Consider the following 23,086-nt stretch of genomic DNA (forward strand, 5'->3'; position numbering starts at 1 on the left):
ACCTGTTTATAAACCATGAATTATATATATATATATATATATATATATATATATATATATATATATATATATATATATATATATATATATATATAATATACATTTACTGAATTTAATTATCTAAAAATATTCAAATTAGCTGGAGAGCCATATTTCTTTGTCATTTTAATTAGAACATTATTACAACATATGCGAGGTAGAAATAAAAAAAGAAACAATATTATTTATTGCAAATCTGATCAAGTCGGTCCAAAACAATAAGGAAGAAAGAAAGAAAAATCAAAGAGAGGAACTTTTATTATGAAAGCCAGAACTGATGACGTAAAATTTGCGCGACGATAAAGCTGCCTCGGTCAGACGGTCGCTTTCGGTGTCGGAGGGACACCCGGATTTTTATTTTTGATCGTGTCTGTATAAACTTGTGCGATGGCTTCACGGATTTTCCGGTTGTTTGTACCCTCGAGCGCAGCGGCGTTTAAAACCGTCTCACTCTCACAAACGGTAAGATTTAAAAATAAACAGTTATTTTGAAGACGAGGCCCCGACAATTCCACAAGCCAAGGACACACACAGCAGCCTTTATAACAACAACACACCTTTAACAGTCAGGGTCTTCACTGCGCTGCAGCAATAACACCAGTATAAAGACAATAAAATGATAAACTTCATTTGAATCCGAGTTCTACACGCGTGTTTGTAGAAGTGTTTGCTTGTGTGTAGCTACGAGCGCTGGATGAGACATCGCGAGATTTCAGCGAGATGGAGCAGAAAAACAGGAACACAATAAATAAGCCAGTGACAACAAAAGTTAAATGTTTGGTTCACAATTTGCAAACAAAACACAATACCCCATTAAAACAAACGAAAAGTGGCACCTTAAAAGAAAGCCAGTGTCATCAAACGTTACAAGTTTAATGTAAAATTAAATGGTGACCTCTTTGAAACAGTGAAGCTGTAAGTAAATAAATAAATAAAAGCAAACGTGAGGATTTGTTTGTTCTTTATTTGCCAAAACACTAAGGTCTGCAAAAAATCTTTATTTTTATATTTAATACAATAACTTTTTTTTGTTTATAGAAATAAATATTTAACACTAAAAAGGAGTAACAAATCTTTAAAAAAAAATTAACATTTTATAGGTCTAAAAAAGTTCTAACACCACACCAACTGTTTCTAATTAAATTTATTTTAAATTAAAATTATTTTTAGAATGCAATTAATAAAAAAAAGTATCCATGTTAGCTAGGTGTACTGTGATAATACTTAGTTACAGTTAATAATACTTAGTTATATTAATACGGTGATAATTTATTATATCAATATTGCCAGAGCAATATCTTCCTGCAGTTCTTGCCTGGGTTCCCACTGAAGCTAATTAGCGTTAAGCCTGGTCAGTACCTGGATGGGAGACCTGGGTAAAACTAAGGTTGCTGCTGGAAGTGGTACTAGGGAGGTCAGCAGGGGGCTCTCACCCTGTGGGGCCTAATGCCCCAGTATAGTGACAGGGACGCTATACTGTCAAAACAGCACTGTCTTTTGGAAGAGATGTTAAACCGTGGTCCTGATTCTCTGTGGACATTAACAATCCCAGGACACTTATCATAAAAGAGTACCCCGGTGTCATGCCGAAATTCTCCCATCGGCCCTCTATCAATTCCCAACTCTGAATTGGCTGCATCACTCTCCTCTCCACCAGTAGCTGGTGTGTGGTGGGCGTTTTGGCACACTATGGCTGCCTCCACATCATCCAGGTGGATGTTACACACTAGTGGTGGTTGAGATTTCCCTCCAATGTTATGTAAAGTGCTTTGAGTGTCTAGAAAAGCACTATATAAATGTAACTGTGAAAGTGTATTATTATAGCAATATTCTAATCATCGTATCAACCAGCCCATGGCTAGACACTAAATCTACACTAAATTTACACACCTGAACACAGACATGCTGAATGAGGCTATTGATGATTGTATGTTTTCGGATTTAAAAAAAACAACAGTTTAGCTGAAATTAGTGTCATTTCTGATGTGAAACTGTAAAGTTGTAGGTGAGTGTGAGCAGAATCACAGGTCAAGGAATGAGAGTGTTTCACTGGTGGGGGAAAATAATCTTTTATTTAACCCATTGGAAGATTATTTAATTTTATTGTTCTTATGATTAAAGGCCAGGTTCCACACGTGTCCAGTGCGAAGTCTGCGATACGGATGGTGGGCGTACGTTCTGGGCGAGAGGACCACGCCCAGGCTGAAGGAGAACAGCAAGATTTTCTGTATAGATGGCAACATCTCGTCCGGAAAAGGGGCGCTTGCACAGAAACTGGCCGACCGGCTGGGTAGGTGGAGCTACAGGACAGCCGTGTTGTTTCCTCTGTGGTCGAGTGCTTATCCTCCAAATTCGAGTTGTAACCCAACAGCAGCATAACCAGTGTTGCCAACTTTGTGTTGTCAGAGGATATTAGTTAAAGCGCAATAAGAAAGCTGCTAGATGACATCATAGACCAGTTTGCATCCAAATTATTCATCATGATTATTAGCATAAAAAATTGCAAATTGGGGAAAGTTCACTTAGAATAGAGTTTTATCAGAATAGAAAGTACTCTAATTTGTTTCTTAAAAACTGTCTTATCGAAAAAGTCATCTTTCACCATGGTTAAACTTTTATGCATTTATGAAATACTATACTTTTATGAAATGAAAGACAAAGTGCAGTACAAAAATAAGCAGTGACTGTGAGTAGTCATGAAAGGTGAATGGTCATGAAGCTAATGGTCATGAAGCTTTATTAGTAAATATCTGCAAGATGAGAATTTAAAACGAAGAATTGTGAGGGTGGGACAAACAGTGGTGATTAGTGGTTGGTCAGTGGGAATAGTGGTGATTAGTGGTTGGTCAGTGGGAACAGTGGTGAGTAGTGGTTGGTCAGTGGGAACAGTGGTGAGTAGTGGTTGGTCAGTGGGAACAGTGGTGAGTAGTGGTTGGTCAGTGGTGAGTAGTGGTTGGTCAGTGGGAAGAGTGGTGAGTAGTGGTTGGTTGGGGGAAGAGTGGTGAGTAATGGTTGGTCAGGGGGAGGAGTGGTGATCATTGAATGGTTGCAAGCACAACACAGGCTGAATCCCAGTTCACCTACTTATACTATGTACTAAAAGTATGTAGGTGCTCTCTTTTTTTTTTTTTTTTTTTTTCTCTTCTTTTTTTTTGGGTGAAGAAAAACGACACTTTTGAGTGTGTATCAAAAGAGTATGCGAGTACTGGGACATAGTAACACATCATGTAACAGAAGAGGAAGTTGTTGCCCGGTTATGCTCACTGTAAACGAACTCCTCGTTGCATTTCTGCTTTTCTTCATTCATTATTACTTATATCATGTATACTATCTAGTTTAATTTACCATTCCCTTGATTTATTTTTCCACAGTTCATTTACACCGCTCTAGAATACGCCCTTGAATTTGGCGACGCAAACAGTCACAAAACTCCTCCTCCGTTGCGCAAGGAGCTGTGGGCAATATTCGCTGAAAAGTGTCCATGAATCCGCACTTCGAAAATCTACCGGAAGCAATAGACCATCCGGGTATCTTTGAGATCCTCATTTCAACACTAATTCTAATCTCTGATACTATTTAGGACTGATAGTATACCAATTGGGGCGCAGCAGCAGTCAGGTGTTACACAGTAATGGTGAAAAAAGTAGCTAGATTTGTCACTAGGCGCTTTTTTTTTTAATTAAAGTCGCTAAAGGGTTCTAAAAAGGTCAACAAAACTAGCCTCCAAAGCTACAATGAGCTTAACCTTCCAAGCTTCTAAATTATTTTATGAAACCAGCAGTGTAGTAGTAGGTTATACTTTCAAGTGTAACCTGAAAACAGGAAACAACGTGTACCAAAAAAAGCATTTGAAGTTGACATGACATCCTGTTCATAAACCAAAAACACTGCCTTTCTGATCAGTACTAAAGACAGCTGTAATATGGTGTTGTTTTTGTTGCTGTAGTATCTCGAACCTTGCATGAACCATTAATAATAACAACCACAACATTAAGATTATTAGATGAAGTTTATGATAATGTGTGTGTGTTTTTATCACCACAGAAATCACCGGTTCATCAGTGTGAAGTCCTGCCTTTTGTATTCAAACTTGTAGTGCAACAGAAACCTTAACATACAGTGAGGGAAAAAAGTATTTGATCCCCTGCTGATTTTGTATGTTTGCCCACTGACAAAGAAATGATCATTCTATAATTTTAATGGTAGATTTTTTTGAACAGTGAGAGACAGAATAACAACAACAACAACAAAAAAAAAAATCCAGCAAAACGCATGTCAAAAATGTTATAAATTGATTTGCATTTTAATGAGGGAAATATGTATTTGACCCCTCTGCAAAACATGACTTAGTACTTGGTGGCAAAACCCTTGTTGGTAATCACAGAGGTCAGACGTTTCTTGTAGTTGGCCACCAGGTTTGCACACATCTCAGGAGGGATTTTGTCCCACTCCTCTTTGCAGATCTTCTCCAAGCCATTAAGGTTTCGAGGCTGACGTTTGGCAACTCGAACCTTCAGCTCCCTCCACAGATTTTCTATGGGATTAAAGTCTGGAGACTGGCTAGGCCACTCCAGGACCTTAATGTGCTTCTTCTTGAGCCACTCCTTTGTTGCCTTGGCCGTGTGTTTTGGGTCATTGTCATGCTGGAATACCCATCCACAACCCATTTTCAATGCCATGGCTGAGGGAAGGAGGTTCTCACCCAAGATTTGACGGTACATGGCCCCGTCCATCGTCCCTTTGATGCGGTGAAGTTGTCCTGTCCCCTTAGCAGAAAAACACCCCCAAAGCATAATGTTTCCACCTCCATGTTTGACGGTGGGGATGGTGTTCTTGGGGTCATAGGCAGCATTCCTCCTCCTCCAAACACGGCGAGTTGAGTTGATGCCAAAGAGCTCCATTTTGGTCTCATCTGACCACAACACTTTCACCCAGTTGTCCTCTGAATCATTCAGATGTTCGTTGGCAAACTTCAGACGGGCATGTATATGTGCTTTCTTGAGCAGGGGGACCTTGCGGGCGCTGCAGGATTTCAGTCCTTCACGGCGTAGTGTGTTACCAATTGTTTTCTTGGTGACTATGGTCCCAGCTGCCTTGAGATCATTGACAAGATCCTCCCGTGTAGTTCTGGGCTGATTCCTCACTGTTCTCATGATCATTGCAACTCCACGAGGTGAGATCTTGCATGGAGCCCCAGGCCGAGGGAGATTGACTGTTCTTTTGTGTTTCTTCCATTTGCGAATAATCGCACCAACTGTTGTCACCTTCTCACCAAGCTGCTTGGCAATGGTCTTGTAGCCCATTCCAGACTTGTGTAGGTCTACAATCTTGTCCCTGACATCCTTGGAGAGCTCTTTGGTCTTGGCCATGCTGGAGAGTTTGGAATCTGATTGATTGATTGCTTCTGTGGACAGGTGTCTTTTATACAGGTAACAAGCTGAGATTAGGAGCACTCCCTTTAAGAGTGTGCTCCTAATCTCAGCTCGTTACCTGTATAAAAGACACCTGGGAGCCAGAAATCTTTCTGATTGAGAGGGGGTCAAATACTTATTTCCCTCATTAAAATGTAAATCAATTTATAACATTTTTGACATGCGTTTTTCTGGATTTTCTTGTTGTTATTCTGTCTCTCACTGTTCAAATAAATCTACCATTAAAATTATAGACTGATCATTTCTTTGTCAGTGGGCAAACGTACAAAATCAGCAGGGGATCAAATACTTTTTTCCCTCACTGTACAAGTCAGCTTGAAACTGCACCTGGAAGAGTAAATAATCTGCACAAAGTTATTTATTCATTTAGGCCATTTGTGTATTTTTGCATTCAGAGCATAAAAACTTATCCATATTTATTTATTAGATGAACTACTTGTATCTTTACTTGATATCAGTGAAGTTCAAGTTTGAGCAGGCTTCTGTGCATTTTAAAGGGAAGTTGTTTACCATACAGTGCCCTCCATAATATTGGCACCCTTGGTAAATATGAGCAAAGAAGGCTGCGAAAAATTCTTTATTGTTTAACCTTTTGATCTTATAAGTATATTAATATAATAATATTATATAATTCAGTAGTTCCAAAACGTTTACACCTCGCCACACACATCACTGACCACCAGTCCTCCAGAACAGGTTGGAACAGACTGACCTGCCTTTCCAGTTCTCAGAGAAAATGGACTTACACAGGCAACAGCACAGCTTGATAAATACCTCATGTTGATTTAGAAAATGAGCTGCCCAATCTGCGCTTCACAGATATTAACACTTAACACGGTCTGGCTGACTTATCACTTTTAACCTCCTAAATACATTTATCTTGGGGGGGACAGCAACAAAACAATCGGTATCACTAACCTCATCGTTCACAAATCGCCTTCAGTTGCTCTGTTATCGTGTTTTCTACAGCCTGTAGACTTTATCCTGCTTATCTCGTCTGTATCTAGGGATGCTCTACATGCCTGAGCCTGACGTGCACTACGTGGACAAAATGACTAAAGAGAAAGTCCCTCTGGATTCAGCTTACAACGGCAACTGCAGCCTAGAGAAGTTCTACCTGGATCCCAAAGCCAGTGACGGAAACTCTTACCGTCTGCAGTCCTGGATGTACCTGATGAGGCTGCTGCAGTACTCAGACGCTGTCGAGCATCTTCTCACCACAGGTTCAAAACAACCGTTTCTTTAAGGCTTTCCTCTGACAGAAAAACTGACTCGTTATTTTTCAGAATACGTAGATTTAAAATGTTCTGTGCTGTTCCTTCAGGCCAGGGAGTCATCCTTGAACGGTCTCCTTTCAGTGACGTGGTGTTTTTGGAGGCCATGTTCAATCAAGGCTACATCAGGAAGCAGTGTAAGTCCTGGTGAAGATTTATTTAGGCTTTTTAGGTGACCCTGTTTGGGTCAAAATGTGAAATGTGGGGGAAAAGCTGTCTAGTGCAGAGCTGCAGGTGTGAATGTGTCTGGGGAAAAGTGTGTGTGTGTGTGTGTGTGTGTGTGTGTGTGTGTGTGTGAAAGAAATATAAAATGAGTTCTGTTAGTATGAGGTGGAAAGGTGTGTTGGTCAAAAGAACTAATAAACAAGAATGAATCACATCGGTATAAATGTAGAGCAGAGTTACTGTTATCACCCGAAAGTGGATTATTTTCCTAAAAAAAGCATGCCCAGAAGTGTTTTATTCCTCTTAAAACTCAGCAATTTGACAACAATTAAAACAGTGAATGATGCTTCATAATACTTTTAATTGTTTATACAGTTGAGGTCATAAGTTTACATAAGCCTTGCAGAATCTGCAAAATGTTAATAATAATAAAAAAAAGAGGCTTAATAAAAATAGCATTTAGTTTTTTCTTAGTCCTGCCCTGAATAAGCTATTTCACATAACAGATCTTTTCATATAATCCACAAGACAAAACAATAACTGAATTTACACAAATGAACCAGTTCAAACGTTTACATTCACTTGATTTATAATACTGTGTCTCGTTACCTGGATGATCAACAACGGTGTTTGTTTTGTGATAGTTGTTCGTGAGTCCCTTGTTTGTCCTGAGCAGTTAAACTGCTCACTGTTCTTCAGAAAAATCCTCCAGGTCAAAATTGCAATTCTGTGAATATGCGGAAGATGCTGGAAAAGCAAAGAATGTGCGTTCTCAACATCATATTCACAGAATTGCAATTTTTGCAATCATACTCGCTTGTAACATTTACAAAATTACCACAGATTTCGACCAAGATGCGTCAGGTGACATCACAACATTCATCCAAAGCCCTCCTTGATTCACATGCATTGAACATGAGTACAGCTAAAAGGTCTCAATTTCCTACAATCATCACTGAGAAACAATTTTGTGCACTGCAATTTTGCCAATTCAAGTAGGTTTTCACACAAAAAACTCCACACGTCGCATCGCAAATTTTGAAAAAAGCCACAGCAAAAGCAAGCATTTTTGGCCTCAACAATCAAAAAAAAAAACTGTGAAATCCTGTACGGACGGAACAGTGGCTGTATGATGTTGACACCCATCTTTTCACACTGAGGACAACTGAGGGACTCGACCACAACTATTAGAAAAGGTGCAAACATTCCCTGATGCTCAAGAAGGCAACACGGTACATTAAGAGAGAGGGGTGTGTAAACTTTTGAACAGGATGATCGGTGTAAACTGTTATGTTCAAATATCTTACTACTGCCCTTCAGAAGGTACATACGATATTTACATGTTTCCCAGAAAACTAAATAATCATTTACCGTTAACATTGTGGGACGTCCACGAAACAAGTTAGTTCTTACTATTACTTATGTTATAGCAGCTATAAACAGTGAGTCAATGTCTCTTGAAGTTAATCTCTCTATCTCACACACACACAGATGCCGCTTTTCATGTTACGTCGGAACTGTAAAAAATATAAACTCCTCTGTCCTGAAGACTCTCCCATGGTGGAAAACGTACTGTTATACAAAACACTGACACTGGAGACTCCTTCCATAAATGTTAAATAAATATCTCCATAAATAGTTTCACCATATAAAAATTTCTACATCTTATAAGTTAACAGCATTTTTTTCCATTTACTTTACTATTAGGCTTGGATTATGTGGCGTGTCCACTACACTACTTCACAAACAAGCACTCACTCAGTGTTTGGCTGTAAACTGGACTGTTTTTAAAGCCTAAAGTAGTATTTGTATTGGGAAATGTGGGGAAAGAAAGTAGACGTTTTCTAGTAGTATCTGTTTTTCTCGTGCCATTGTCTAGCTATTTATCTGTTTCTGAAAGTGGAACTTTAAGTGTGTGAAGCGTTTCTTTCTCTGGCCTGCAGGTGTGGATCATTACAATGAGATTAAGGACATCAGCATCTGTGAGTTTTGGGCCCCTCACCTCATCATCTATGTGGACTCTCCTGCTGAGGAGGTGCAGAAGAAGCTCAAGGCAACTGGAAAGGTGTGTATGATGAACACCACTTACTCCCCAAAAAGAGCTGAACAAAAATGTCACTAGTTTCCAAACCGCATTTAGAGTTCAGCTTTAACGACTCATCAAGCCTTTAATGACTGGATTCCGGTGTGGGTTCAGTAAGGATAACGCTAATCCTGCATGCTCATGGTGCCTTGTAAGTGGTAATTTGCAAGTTGTTATTAAATTGTTATAATTTTCCATCTCAAGGTGCTTAGCGTGCGAAGTAGGAGGAAAAAACATACTCCTTCATGAAAGCATATCATTTGTTTGCTCCGTGAGGTCACGTAAAGCCAATAAGCTACTTTAATCACGCTTTTACAGTTACAGGCCTGAGTGTATATTGGTATTGGTTCTACTACAGTGCTAGTAGAGCTTTAAATCTGCTATGTCTATTGTTAAAAGTGTTACACAGAAAACAACTAGCCGGCTTACGTTAGTGATAACTCTAATGTTGATGATTGCCTTCTCGAAACAGTGGTTAGTATTGTCAGTGTTATAGATTTAACAAAGTACTGTTAACCAATCTAAAGCCAATACTACTATAAACTCATTTAAAAGTATGTGTGTGAATGCGTGAATGAGAAACAGTGTAAAGCACTTTGTAGAACCGATAAGGTTAAAAAGCGCTGCATAAGTGCAGACCAAGACTAACAGTTGACGAGACAAGAATTTCATGTTCTGGGGCTTTCGGTGGTTGTAGGCAGGGAATTACAAATTCGCTTCGAACGCAGCATTGAACCCCACAGTGCTTTGGCCTTCCTGGAATGCAGCGTGTGAGACACTTGTGAGTGGAAGGTAGCAACCTCAAACTTTGCAACGTTTTCTAATCATTCAGAAGTTTGCTGTGTTAAAAGCATCAAGCTTAAAATTTTGCTTTCACAAATCCCATGAACTCGTAGTCGTTTGGCTGTTGCTTCATTACAGGGATTAAAAACGGATATGAGGACATTCAAGTAGTGGTCATACAGACAGTTTCTGTCTTGAAAGTTATTTCTGAATGCCCCTCGTTGAAATAACTATGAAAGAGAAACGGAGCAAACCCTGCCTTCAAATCCTCCTCGGAAGTTCATGATTGCGCTAGTCATAGTCAATAATTATTTTATCGACATACTTTTATCAGACATTTCACAACATAAACACAATATTACAATTCTGCACAAAATAATGCGAATACACAAGTGAACTTTGTGTACGTTGTGACAAGTCACGTTGTGAATACGCTCTTTCTGTAACGACGCATTAAAATACGGATAATGAAGAACTAAAGCATAAAGAATTCACACTACTGCATTACAGTAGTGTCTAATTGTAATTATTTCAGCAAATAATAGATAAACTATGTGAAATATTTGGTTTAATTTTTGCATTTTCTTGTCATCTAAAAGGCTTTTGAGTTGTATTTAATTCCACTTTAGTCATTGTTTAAAATGAATAAAGATGACATGAAATACTGACTAAATTTAAAGGATATTTTCATCAGAAGACAAAAACTATGAGTAAAAAACAGTGTGGAAAAATAACACTGCAACTGACCTGAGAGCCTAGGTTAAATTCTTTTGATTTTGTTATTGTATGCACTTTAGTTTCAAAATAAATGCACTTTAACAGCCAGGTTTGTTCTTTGCAATAAACAATGACATGGTGCTGTTTGGTTTGTATTTATTCGTTGCGCCCTCTTGTGGACTGTTCATTTAAAAATCCGGTAACCGAAATAATGTCTTTAGAATTCAAATATAATTCGAATTTTGGAAGTATTTACGTGGAAAATTCTAATAATATTAGTGGCATAAAATGGTCTTAAAATGACTATCATTTATCGCAACAAATTCTGGGAACAAAAGTAGTTATCCTAACAGGCCTACATTACGACGTGGTGTGTTCAGGTGGTTTTGTTTGGGATAAAATGTATGGTGTAGGAGAACTTCTTTTGTGTTTTATTCCTTTTTTTGTATGATCTAGTTTATTCATACTGAAAGAAAATGAATTGAACAGTTCACGTGCAAAATTAACACTTCCTTCAAATTAAATCTTACCGTCTGCTGTAAAGACGCATTCACATTCATGTTGGCGACCGGCATGACTTATTGGAACGTTGCGAATATCTCGAGTTGTATTTACGACACTGTGGTGGCGTTCATGTGCGCTCACCTCATATTTACACTATTTCCAACAGGACCTGAAGGCAGCAATAGATAACATAACTGCAAACAGCTTGTCACTTTGTTCACCGTCGTAGCTGTTGGTGCTTCCTGAAAGACAGTGTTGAGTTAGGTTTACGTGGTACAGTGAAATATCACAAATAACCAGAACACATGTTTAAAAAAACCAAAACAAACAACAAAAAAAACATATAAAAACATTCACTTTCTGGTCACATTCTAATCCAGTGTGCAAATGCAGTGCCTATAGATACACTCTATGACCAAAATTATGTGGAAACCTGAGTATTGAACATCCCATTCCAAAACCTCAGGTATTAATATTGAGCTGTTGCTCTTGGCATTCCAGTTCATCCCAAAGATGTTCAGTGGTCCTGAGGTCAGGACCCTTGAGTTCTTGGCAACCTATTTCATCGTGGAGCTCGCTTTGTACACAAGGGCATTGTCATGCTGGAACAGGTTTGTAGTTGCAGTGAAGGGAAATTGTAATGTTACAGCATACGAAGACATTCTATACAATTATGTGCTTCCAACTTTGTGGGTGTTTGGGGAAAGAACGCATATGGGTGTGATGGTCAGGTGTCCGGATGCTTTTGGTCATATATAGCGTATGTTCTCTTTAAAACTGCCTTTTTTTTTTTTTTTTTTGGAGTTGCACGCCATTGCCTGCTGTAAGTTCATGATTTAAAATACTTCATGTATATGTAACATGGTGCAGATTGAGGGTAGAGCTACTGCTTTTCTCAGAGCTCATTTTTTCGTTTTGGCACATTTCAGCAGGATGAATGCAAAATGGAACTTTTTGGATTGGTTTGTGAAAACGAAACCCCTGAGTCTGATCTAGATGCTAGACTGCAGTCAATAACAGAGGACTCCTCACATCCTGCACAGCAACTGTGAGACTGTCGGGTGAAACCTGTAATTATGATTGATTTTTAAAAAAAAAAATTTCCCCCTCCCTATTACGTTTTTGAATGCTCATATCTGATTAGTGAGAAGGCATCAGTCGATTTTATTTAACAGCAGCCCTGAGAGTAATTCAAGTCACAGGTTTATTTGAATTCGTTCAGATAACGTACGTGTTTAAAAAGGAAAAGTAATTGATGTAAAGTTTTGAGTAAGGAGATGTTTATCATTTATGCAAAGATTCTCCAGTTCAGCGCTTTGTAACAGTCAGTAAACATTTCAGGACGGACGGCTTTACGCATTCTGGTTTCTCTGTAACATGACATGCTGCGTGACCTTCTGCGTGACATGCTGCGTGACATGCTGCGAATTCCATGACCTTCCATCATAACGGCATGTTTTCCTTGTTGGATCATTTGTGATTGAAGGCCAGGCATGTGCCGATAATCATGTACACTTCAATTATTCTGTGGTTTATTTGTTTTTTGGCAGATTATTTCTGAAGCTAATAGTTTCACTTATATGGTCAGCGAGTGTGCTTTCCCTCCTCCCTTCAGATGCACTCAGCTGATAGCAAAACACTTTAACCCAAAGGATTTCCCACCCGCTGATGTCAATCTGCTGAATTTTGAAAAATCATGTGTTGACAGCACAGTTTGCGTTCTAGACTGTTTCAGATGGATTTAACACTGATCTTGTGCATCTCTTCTCCAGCCCTATCTCCAAAACATATCCCTGTCATACCTTAAGAGCATCGAGACTGCATATAAAAAGACCTTCCTGCCCAAGATCAGGTAACATGCATCCACTCTTAAATCTGCATAGATCTATATCAAGCAACCTCGGTTGCAACCTTGACAAAGCAGTAGATATGGTGCAGCTATTTATATGATGAATTGTTATATAACGGTTATATAATATCTACTTTAGAATTTTAATGCATATACACATTCATTACTGTAAAAAATATGGATGGTTCACTGAATCAGGAGTCGCATTTATGAAAGCGTGCGGAAAACAAGTATCAAATTTGTGCATAAGACCCGCACATACGCAGTATTTATCACATGTGCATATGCACAGCTTCACGCAGTGGGCATTGATAAATCCCACACATTCTAAATTGATGTGCTCGTTCACTGCCACACTCATTTGCATAAAGAAACTCCTTCAAATCACCAGTGCTCTCCACTAATATTGGCACCCTTGGTAAATATGAGCAAAGAAGGCTGTGAAAAATTGTCTTTGTTGATTGATCTTTTGTTCACAAAAATACTCTGCTCTCATAGATATCAAGCAATTACAACACAGGTTTATCCCAAAAAAACCTTTGTTAAATGTAGGTGTGCAACAATTATTGGCACCCTTTTAGACAATACTTGGAGCTGTTAGCTTGGCAAAGGAAAGTAGCACAGAGTCTTTGTTGGAGAATACATGGCAAGGGATCTGAGACCATTCCTTCATACAGAATCTCTCCAGATCCTTCAAATTTCAAGGTTCACGCTGGTGGACTCTCCTCTTCAGTTCACCACACAGGTTTTCTATGGGTTTCAAGTCAGGGGACTGGGATGGCCATGGCAGGACCTTGATTTTGTGGTCAGTAAACCATTTTTGTGTTGATTTTGATGTATGTTTAGGATCATTGTCCTGCTGGAAGATCCAACCACGGCCCATTTTAAGCTTTCTGGCAGAGGCAGTCAAGTTTTCATTTAATATCTGTTGATATTTGATAGTCCATGAGGTCATGTGTCCTAACAAAATGTCCAGGTCCTCTGGCAGAAAAACAGCCCCAAAACACTAAAGAGCCACCACCATATTTAACCGTGGGCATGAGGTACTTTTCCATATGGCTACCTCTCTGTGTGCACCAAAACCACCTCTGGTGTTTATTGCCAAAAAGCTCTATTTTGGTTTCATTTGACCATAGAACCTGATCCCATTTGAAGTTCCAGTAGTGTCTGGCAAACTGAAGATGGTTGAGTTTGTTTTTGGATGAGAGTAGAGACTTTTTTCTTCAAACCCTTCTAAGCAACTTGTGGTGATGTAGGTGACTTCAGATTGTAGTTTTGGAGACTTTCTGACCCCAAGACTAACTAACTTCTGCAATTCTACAGCTGTGACTTTTTTTTGGCCACTCGAATCATCCAGTGCATTGAGACAATATAGACAAACATGTTCTTCCAGGTTGACTAATTACATTTCTAGTTGACTGGAACTTCTTAATGGTTGCCCTGATGGTGGAAATGGGCATTTTCAATGCTTGTGCTATTTTCCTATAGGCACTTCCCATTTTGGGAAGCTCAGCAACCTTTTGCTGCACATCACAGCTATATTCCTTGGTCTTACCCATTGTTATGAATGACTAAGGAAATTTTCCCTATGTATTACCTCATATGTATACCCCTGTGAAACAGGAAGTCATGGTTGAACAACTTCCTGTTCCGAGTCACCCAGGTGTTCTTTATATATATATATATATATATATATATATATATATGTGTGTGTGTGTATATATATATATATATATATATATATATATATATATATATATATATATATATATATATATATAAAATATATTTTCTCATATGAATTCATAAGGGGGCCAATAAGTGTTAAACATCTATATTTGACAATTTTTTTGTTGTTGTTTTCTTTTGGATAAACCCGTGTTTGCAATTGTTTATCCATGAGAGTATTTTTGTGAATTGAATTTATTTTGAAAAGATCAAAAGGTTAAACAACAAAGACCATTTTTCACAGCTTTCTTTGCTCATATTTACCAAGGGTGCCAATATTGGTATAGGGCACTGTATGCTAAACAGCTTACCTTTAAAACACACAGTAGCCTGCTTTAACTTCACCAATAATTAGTAAAGATACAAGTAGTTAGTCTAATAAATACAACCCCCAATTCTGAAAGTTGGGACAGTATGGAAAATGCTAATAAAAACAAAGGAGTGATTTTTAAATGAACTTTGACTTGTACTTACACAAAAAACGTATAAAGACAAGGTAGTCGATGTTTTACCTAATCAACTGCATAGTTTTTTGAAGATAAACATTTATTTTGAAATTCATGCATGCAACAAGTTCCAAAAAAGTTGGGGCAGGTGCAGTTTAGGACTAATTGCGATGTGACAAGTTGAAATAAGAAGGTAATGTGAAACAGGTGAGGTAATCGTCTAATCATAGTATATAAAGAGCCTCCAAAAAGGCCTAGTCCTTCAAGAGCAAGGATGGGTCGAGGCTCGCCAATCAGCCAACAGATGCATCAGCGAATTATCCAACACTTTGAGAACAACATTCCCCAAAGACAAAGCAGTAGTATTTTGGGCATTTCTCCTTCTACAGAGCACAATATAATTAAAAGGTTGAAGGAATACTTTGATAAACTTTTGTCAATCAACACCATTTGCCGCTGCATCCACCTTAACCGCAAGTTAAGGTTTTACTATGCAAAGCAGAAGCCATACATCAACACTGTCTAGAAGCGCTGCCGACTTCTCTTGGCTCGGTCTCATCTGAGATGGACAGTAGCACAGTGGAATCATGTTTTGTGGTCCAACAAGTCAACGTTTCAAATAGTTTTTGGACAAAACAGCCGTCGTGTTCTCCGAGCCAAATAGGAAAAGGACCATCCAAGCTGTTATCAGTCTGAGGTCCAGAATCCAGCATCTATCATGGTATGGGGGTGTGTCAGTGCCCATGGCATGGGTAACTTGCACATCTGTGAGGGCATCATTAAAGCAGAAATATATGTACACATTTTGGAGCAACATATGCTGCCATCCAGAGCAGGACAACGCCAAACCACATTCTGCCCGGATTACAAGCGCATGGTGGTGTAAGTAGAGTGTGTGGGTGCTAGCGTGGCCTGCCTGTATTCCTGACCCGTCTCCGTTTGAGAATGTGTGGTGTATTATGAAGAGCAAAATAAGGCAACAAAGGCCCTGTACAGTTGTGCAGCTGAAGAAGTGCACAATGGAGGAATGAGGACCAATTCCGCTTGCTAAACTAAACCAACTGGTGTCTTCATGCAGCGGCCAAATGCTTAATAAGTATTATTAAAAGAGAAGGTGATGTTACACAGTGCTAAACAGGCAACTGTCCCAACTTTTTTGGAGTGTGTTGCAGTCCTCAGATTTGAAATGAGGTGTATATTTTCAAAGGTAATTTAAATTCACAAAGTAAACCATCAAATAATGTTAATAAACGAAAGCAAGTGATATTTCCCGTGTTGCGCGCTCTCTCTCTCTCTCTCTCTCTCTCTCTCTCTCTCTCTCTCTCTCTCTATATATATATATATATATATATATAATTTTATATATATATAAATAAAAAACTAACTCTGCATTATCATTTTTACCTGCTATTACACTTTTCTACTACTAGGGGTTCTTGTGTATGCACTGTAATTAGTGTGTGGAAATATATTGTATGCTTTACGCACAAAGTATGCACGCTGGATAAATGAAGCCCCGGGTCTTGTATTTATTTATTTATTGCGTCCATATTATGATTGTTTTAGACTCTAAAGGTTACACAAAAATTTCCTTTTAATGTGTGGCAGCCTGGGAAAACCCATTGCATGAAGTTTTGACATTTTTATCTTTAGTTTAGTTTATGGTCTCTCACATTCGGTTTGTTATCAGCTGAAAAGTTTTAGGTTGTGTTTTTAGTTTGGAAAAAGTTTAGCATGTTGTCGTCGTTGGCAGAGTTAATTTCAGTTTGATTTGAGTTGTATAGTGCTTTTTTTAGGAATAGACTTAAGCAACTTTGGAAAATTCTGGATGTAGATTTTATGTTTAGAATTTTCACACTAGCATCTGATGGGATTTCCCAATCACTCTCATGTGTATTAAGGCGATACGCAGTCTCGGAAGTAATTGCCTCTAATTGTCTTTGTCTAATTGTAACCAGTGACACCTTGAAACTTTTCCTAGCTTAATTGTAACACACAAATCTCTGCTCATATTTCAGTGAAGAGGCCGAAGTGCTCGCTTACGATACCACACAAGTACAGGATATCGAGAAGGTAATGGCAAAAAAAAAAAAAATCAAGACAAAGGTTTTCTTCAGATTTTTAATCAGAGATCATCCTCTTTTAGTAAAACTATGACAAAAGTCTTTTTTTTTTGTTTTGTTTTGTTTTTTGTTTTGTTTTTTGTCCCCCCGACCCAAATACACAATTGTGTATGTAAGACATAATTATGTATGTATAATTTATACTGGTGTGTGTGTGTGTGTGTGTGTGTGTGTGTGTGTATATATCTCTCAGATTGCAGAGGATATTGAGTATCTGAAGTTTGATAAGGGCCCGTGGTTGGAGCAGGATGATGTCACGTTCCATCACATGAGAATTCTGTGAGTGTGAAGTTTTAACACTGTAAAACTCTAGATCAAGCGTAGGGAAGATAAAGCATTCTTGAACTTCAAGTTCTTGCCCTTAGACCTTTTGCCACAGCATAGAAATTTTTGTTCATATATCGTGCCCTTTTTGACTGACCTTAACGATGGCTTTTTATTGTATGCATTTTAAGACTGTAATAACAAGCAGATTTGTCTAGCATCCATAAATTTCCTCCTACATCTGTTTATTTCTGTAGTGTGGAAGATAAACAGCAGGTGGCAAACATGACCTGCATCCCCAGATACATCCCCGAGGTCACCATCGGCGCTCACGAGTTTGACAAAAGCTACTACTCATTCAGATCGGTACGTGAATATCCGCAGCTTGCGCTGTTAAGAGTGTGTGTGTGTGTGTGTGTGTGTCAGGATGGGATGGATGGTCACCTCGATTAACTCCCGGACTGTACTGTAGCGGCTCTAGTTAATGCGTTCAGGGATCGTGGAACAACTAGAGCAGAAAAGCAGCAGTCCTTCAAAGTCCTTGAAAGCTAATTCAGAGGAAGAAAACAATGAGTGAAGATTTGCCAAATGGAATTTTTTTTTTTTTGAGCACTTCATCAAAAATGTATTACAACGGTAGGTAAAATGATTAGGCATCAAACTGCAGGTTGTTTTTGTTGCATATTAAATGACCTTCTCACGTCATAGGAGCCAGATTACTGTGGTATCTTATTTTCAACATGCAAGCCCAAGAATCCGCAGAAGATTTTTTTTAAAGTACATGCTGGAAATCTGTTAATGTTAAAGATTTATTTCAAATTGTACTTCCTAAAATATACAGCAAGTTTTAAAGTTTTCAGCTTCATACAGTAGAAATGTACCGGAAGATGAATTGAAATAAGCTGCATTTCTACATTTTGTTACAGTTGAAGTCTGCGAGCGAATCTCTCTGTATTCTAGCGCTTTCCCAGAAACAGATACCTGCAGTGTTAAAGCTACGTCTTATATTTGTCATAATATTATTTTAAATGCAACACTGAGTAAATCCATTGACAAAATCGTTTAAAAATGTTGCTTTCTTGCTTCATTTCAGGCTTAATTAACCCAAATGTTCAGCACAATTTTGCCGTCTGCCCTAGCCTTTTATTTTGAATTGATGAACACCAAAACATCATTCGTGACTAACAAAAACTCATTCAACGATCCCTCTGCATTAATTAATGCACTATGCATGCTGTACCAAAGTACAGTTGAAGTCCCATGTACTTTGGCTTGGCCCCATATAGTCTGATCCGCTATAATGATTTATTTTCTAAATGATATTTCATTGCTACGATATCTAGTAATGTTGATTGCATTATATTACCAGACCTGCCAACCTTTTTCATGTTGTTGTAACACTGGAGTATGCTAGCATGAGTTACCATTTAAAAAAAAAAAACAAAACAAAACAAAAAAAAAAACCTTTTCTCCCCAGTGAAATAGGAGATATAGGAATTTGGAATATTTAACATTGGTTAACCATATTTTTTAGGCACGTTACTGAAATATTTCAGACAAAAATTTCTGTTTTTAGTTGAAAGAGGAAAAAGGGAGATGTATCAACAGATCAACATTGAAAGTTTTGACCAAGTGGACGTAAGACAGCTTATCTGTAAAAGGATTATATTGAATATGTACTGCTGCTGTTTTTTTATTATTTTTTTTTTGTGTTCATTTTTCATTACTGTCGATTTCACTTAAAAATCCAACATCCAGCTTTGCAAGCAAGCAGTTACCGACCACACAGCTGATAATATAATTGCACCCTTGTGTACTCTCCTTAAAACCTAAATTGGTGGAAATGCTTGCGGATGATTTAAATCATATAGCTCAAGGAAGAAGAAAAAAAAAAGGTAAATCACGAGCGGGGGAAAAAACTGAAAAATCAGTATTCATGGTTTGTTCTTCCCTGTCCTTCCCCGTTCTTACTTCCGTTCTTCTCCTGGTCAGGTTTTTCATTCATTCATTCACGTCTGACCCTAACTTAAATCAAACATCCTGATTTCAATTTCTAGCAATATTGATCTACAGATAAGTAAAGCCGAGTTGCCAGTTTATTAGGCACATACCTCTCCTTCAAGTAAATTTTACATTCAATAAGTCATGCAGCGCCTGACAGCAGCGTGTGTGGTATAAATCAGCGGTTTTAATTATTCAGTTATCTGACTGGGCTTAGAAAGAGAGAAGTGGCACATGTGGGTGAAGACAGGTTGTGGCTCAGAGGGTGGAACAGTGTGCACAAACAGATGGTTCACAGTCAGGCAAATTGCATCAAACTTCAGCTGTTGGTAGCCCATTTGACACAATGTCAAGTGCCAGGAGAGCATCAAAATCTGACTTAATGTTATGGAGTGGAAGAAAAGTTTCCTGGTCAGAGTCCCGTTTGCATCATGCTATGGAGGTAACAGAAATTGACACAGGCAACGTCCAGAGAGACGTCCTGTTTGATATCAACAGACTCCTGCAGTTATTTCTTCATGACGCAGCATTCCGTCACAATGTACACAACATCTCTAAACATCCATAGCCAGCCGAATCCATGCTTTTCTGAAGAACATGCTACTGGATGTGAATTATTATTATTATAAACTGCATCCTGTGCGAATTATTTCGTTATATATGGAAGTGGAATGCACTTTCAGCTCCTAAACAACAAAATGACTTGTCTTTATTTTTCTCTCTGGTGGCATTAGCTCATATTTACTGCAAAAAGATGGCCAAGGATTCCTAAATGGCACTTCGATATGCCGCAAGTGACTTCGTACCATCATCTCTGCCAGAAAAAACATTCGCACCTGACCTTTAAGCCCGAGTGCTTGGGGAATGGCTTTTTCATGAGCTGCGTCTCGACTAGGAGGTGTAAATTACACTATTGGATGTTTCCGACCGACATTTAATTCCGTGCTGTATTTTATTGCAATATGCGTGAGGCGCAATGCACATAAGTAATACAAGTGGATGCCTTGACTTAATTGTTCATACGCTCCAGGAAGGTGCTCGAGTCTGATTCTGATTAATTTTACCACATAAAATGGCATGAATTGTTGTTAAAGTAGCACAGAATAATAATCAAGGATTCATTTCATTCATTGATCTACACCTAAACTTGTTATTGTTCATGTGAGTTTATGTTACACACCTCTAGTCCTGGGGGTTTCTTTGCTTAACCCGTCTACTTGTCATTTTTATCTAACTGCTAATGGGACTCGTAATAAAACATTAAAAAACAAGACGGGTGAAGAGGCGCTGGGAAGCAACGGCAGTTCACTGATAAACTCTCTCACCGGACAACAGCAATTTAGAAGCAGTTTTTCTCCAACTCGGATTACGCAGCTCTTTGTCTGGATCAAGCTGTCAGCGAACTTTCCCCATTAAAAACCTTTACCTCTTACTAGCTTGATCGGTGTTGGCAAAACGATCCCTGAGAGGCCATTTGTCTCGGCTTTACTGAATATTCAGGAAGAGATGAGAGCCTTTGTGTACTTGTGCTTATGCCCATGGGAAGGGGAATTTACCTGCTTTTGTTATGAAACTGCTGAGTCCACATTGAAAGTTTAATACTCCAGCTTCCCTTCTTCTTTTTTTTTGGGGGGGTGTCATATTTTGATTTGGTTTTGATTCAGTTATTGCGCTTTCTTTGTTGGAGCAGTGTGTATTTATCATTAGCCCAGACAAGGTTGCTTTTTATTCTTAGTTGCCCAGTGGACAGTACTCTCAGGAGGCTAGCAATCAGCACTGTTTTCTTTTCAGTACTTTTCTTTTCAGTACTTTTCTTTTCAGCACTGTTTTCATCTTCTCTCATTCAACAAGCAGAGAAAGAAAACCCTGACTCACTGTTGACTTTTACAAGACAAAAGTTGCACCGCACAGCACGATTATTTATCATGCTCGGCTGACCAGTGACCTTTGCGTAAAGCTACACACAATCACCTTGCAATTAAATATACTATATGGCCAAACATTTGTGGACACCTGACCATCACATTCATGTGTAATTGTTGAACATCCCATTCTAGATTTAGCCCTGCCTTTGCTGTTATAATAAGCTCCACTCTTCTGGGAAGGCTTTCCACTAGGTGGCTGTGGGGATTTGTGTTCATTCAATTACAAGAGCATTAGTGAGGTCAGGCACTGATGTTGAATGAGAAGGTCTAGGGTGCAGTCAGAGTTCCAGTTCATCCCAAAGGTGTAGAGTGGGGTTGAGGTCAGGACTCTGTGCAGGACACTTGAGTTCTTCCAATCCAGCCTTGGCAAGCCATGTTTTCATGGATCTCGCTTTGTGTACAGGGACATTGTCATGCTGAAACAGGTTTGGGCCTCTTGGTTCCAGTGAAGGGAAACTGTAATGCTACAGGGTACAAAGACATCCTATACAATTGTGTGCTTCCACCTTTGTGGCAACAGTTTCGGGAAGAACCACATAGGAATGTAATGGTTAGGTGTCCACATACTTTTGGCTATATAGTGTATGATGAGGGGGAAAAATAAAGACAATAGCCAGACTGGAACAGTATCTTTTGCAACTCAAAGCTACACGCTGTCCATTGATTTTTGCTGACTTTTGACAATCACTCATTAAACAGAAATTTAGTTTTATGTACTAACTAACTAGCTTGTGATATTTCAGCTACCTGTTTTAATCTAATGCGTTTTGTTTCTGGGCAAACAATGCATTGAACATTACAGATTTCACTAATGGTTATGATTTGTCCATCCTGATTATACATTAAAACTCGTTTCCATTTGTATAGACATTTACTTAGACTTTATTTATACATTAGTGCAGGAATTCACCTGGCCTTCCAGCAAATAATATGCTTTTAAAGTGCCCATGAAGTGGTTTGAGTGCCATGTCTCGATTCCATTTGTTGATTCATTTCCTTTTGAAACAGGAAGTCATGGAGGGAGCATGTCAAAGGGCTTGATTGATTTCCAAAGCAGCCAATAATGTTAAAGATGTGCCGCATATCCCGCCCAATCTAAACAAACTAAAGTTTTCAACTGTAGAGCGATACGATATGCAGTTTCTTTACAAGGCGGGACAAATGTGTTCTTGAGAACTTTAATGGTACGAGTATGGGATGAATCTTGTACGAAATACTTTACGAAAACCTCTAAAACACCAATTTTGATTTCTGGAAGACTTGTGGAAACTAGTCTCTAACATTACTGTTTCTCACTTTAGCTTCCAGGGAAGCAGTACGCAGAGGGTTACAACGAAGACGCAGGAGACAAAGGCATCTGGCTGAAGTGAGAAGTTGTCTGAATGGAAAGCAATGTAGAGGAATCCTCTGACTTGCCACTCTTGTTTGTCCACATCACAGTGGAGAGAGAAGTTAAAACAGATGGTGTATTCTGCTGTTCCGCAGCTGTTCTGTAAATTATTATTAAATAAATGGTATATGTTGAAATTAGTATGTTTCTCAGTAGTTTTGAGTTCAGGACATTTTGTGAAAAATTTCAAGAAAAAAGTGTGTGTGTGTGTTGGGGCGGGGGGGGGTAGGGAGAAAACACACTGAGCGGCTGTTTGGTACTTAGCATTGCTCACACACCTCGAAAACGATGGAAATGCAGCCATGAAGAAGTGAAATCTGCTTTCATCTCATTTCAGTGCACCAAGACGGTGACTAATCGCCC

The 23,086-nt window shown here is 38.7% G+C and overlaps 1 protein-coding gene across 1 annotated transcript; it reads left to right on the forward strand.

The window, feature by feature from the left end:
* The first annotated feature begins 326 nt into the window (after positions 1-326).
* On the forward strand, positions 327-22,864 carry ndufa10 (NADH:ubiquinone oxidoreductase subunit A10). Its single transcript, XM_053626447.1, has 10 exons — positions 327-501; positions 2,161-2,329; positions 6,479-6,694; positions 6,796-6,882; positions 8,854-8,975; positions 12,770-12,849; positions 17,039-17,093; positions 17,337-17,422; positions 17,665-17,773; positions 22,635-22,864. Exons 1-10 carry the CDS (start codon positions 427-429, stop codon positions 22,701-22,703), a joined length of 1,068 nt encoding a protein of 355 aa, XP_053482422.1. The 5' UTR covers positions 327-426; the 3' UTR covers positions 22,704-22,864.
* Positions 22,865-23,086: the final 222 nt, after the last annotated feature.

The sequence above is a fragment of the Ictalurus furcatus genome, chromosome 6, assembly GCF_023375685.1.
Source record: "Ictalurus furcatus strain D&B chromosome 6, Billie_1.0, whole genome shotgun sequence".
Classification (NCBI taxonomy): Eukaryota; Metazoa; Chordata; class Actinopteri; order Siluriformes; family Ictaluridae; genus Ictalurus; species Ictalurus furcatus.

Bases quoted from the DNA above. Each gene is read 5' to 3' on its own strand.
- ndufa10 (XM_053626447.1), top strand. From the start codon at position 427: ATGGCTTCACGGATTTTCCGGTTGTTTGTACCCTCGAGCGCAGCGGCG. The intron at 502-2,160 runs GTAAGATTTAAA...TTATGATTAAAG, and splicing joins CCGTCTCACTCTCACAAACG to GCCAGGTTCCACACGTGTCC. The intron at 6,883-8,853 runs GTAAGTCCTGGT...TCTGGCCTGCAG, and splicing joins AGGCTACATCAGGAAGCAGT to GTGTGGATCATTACAATGAG.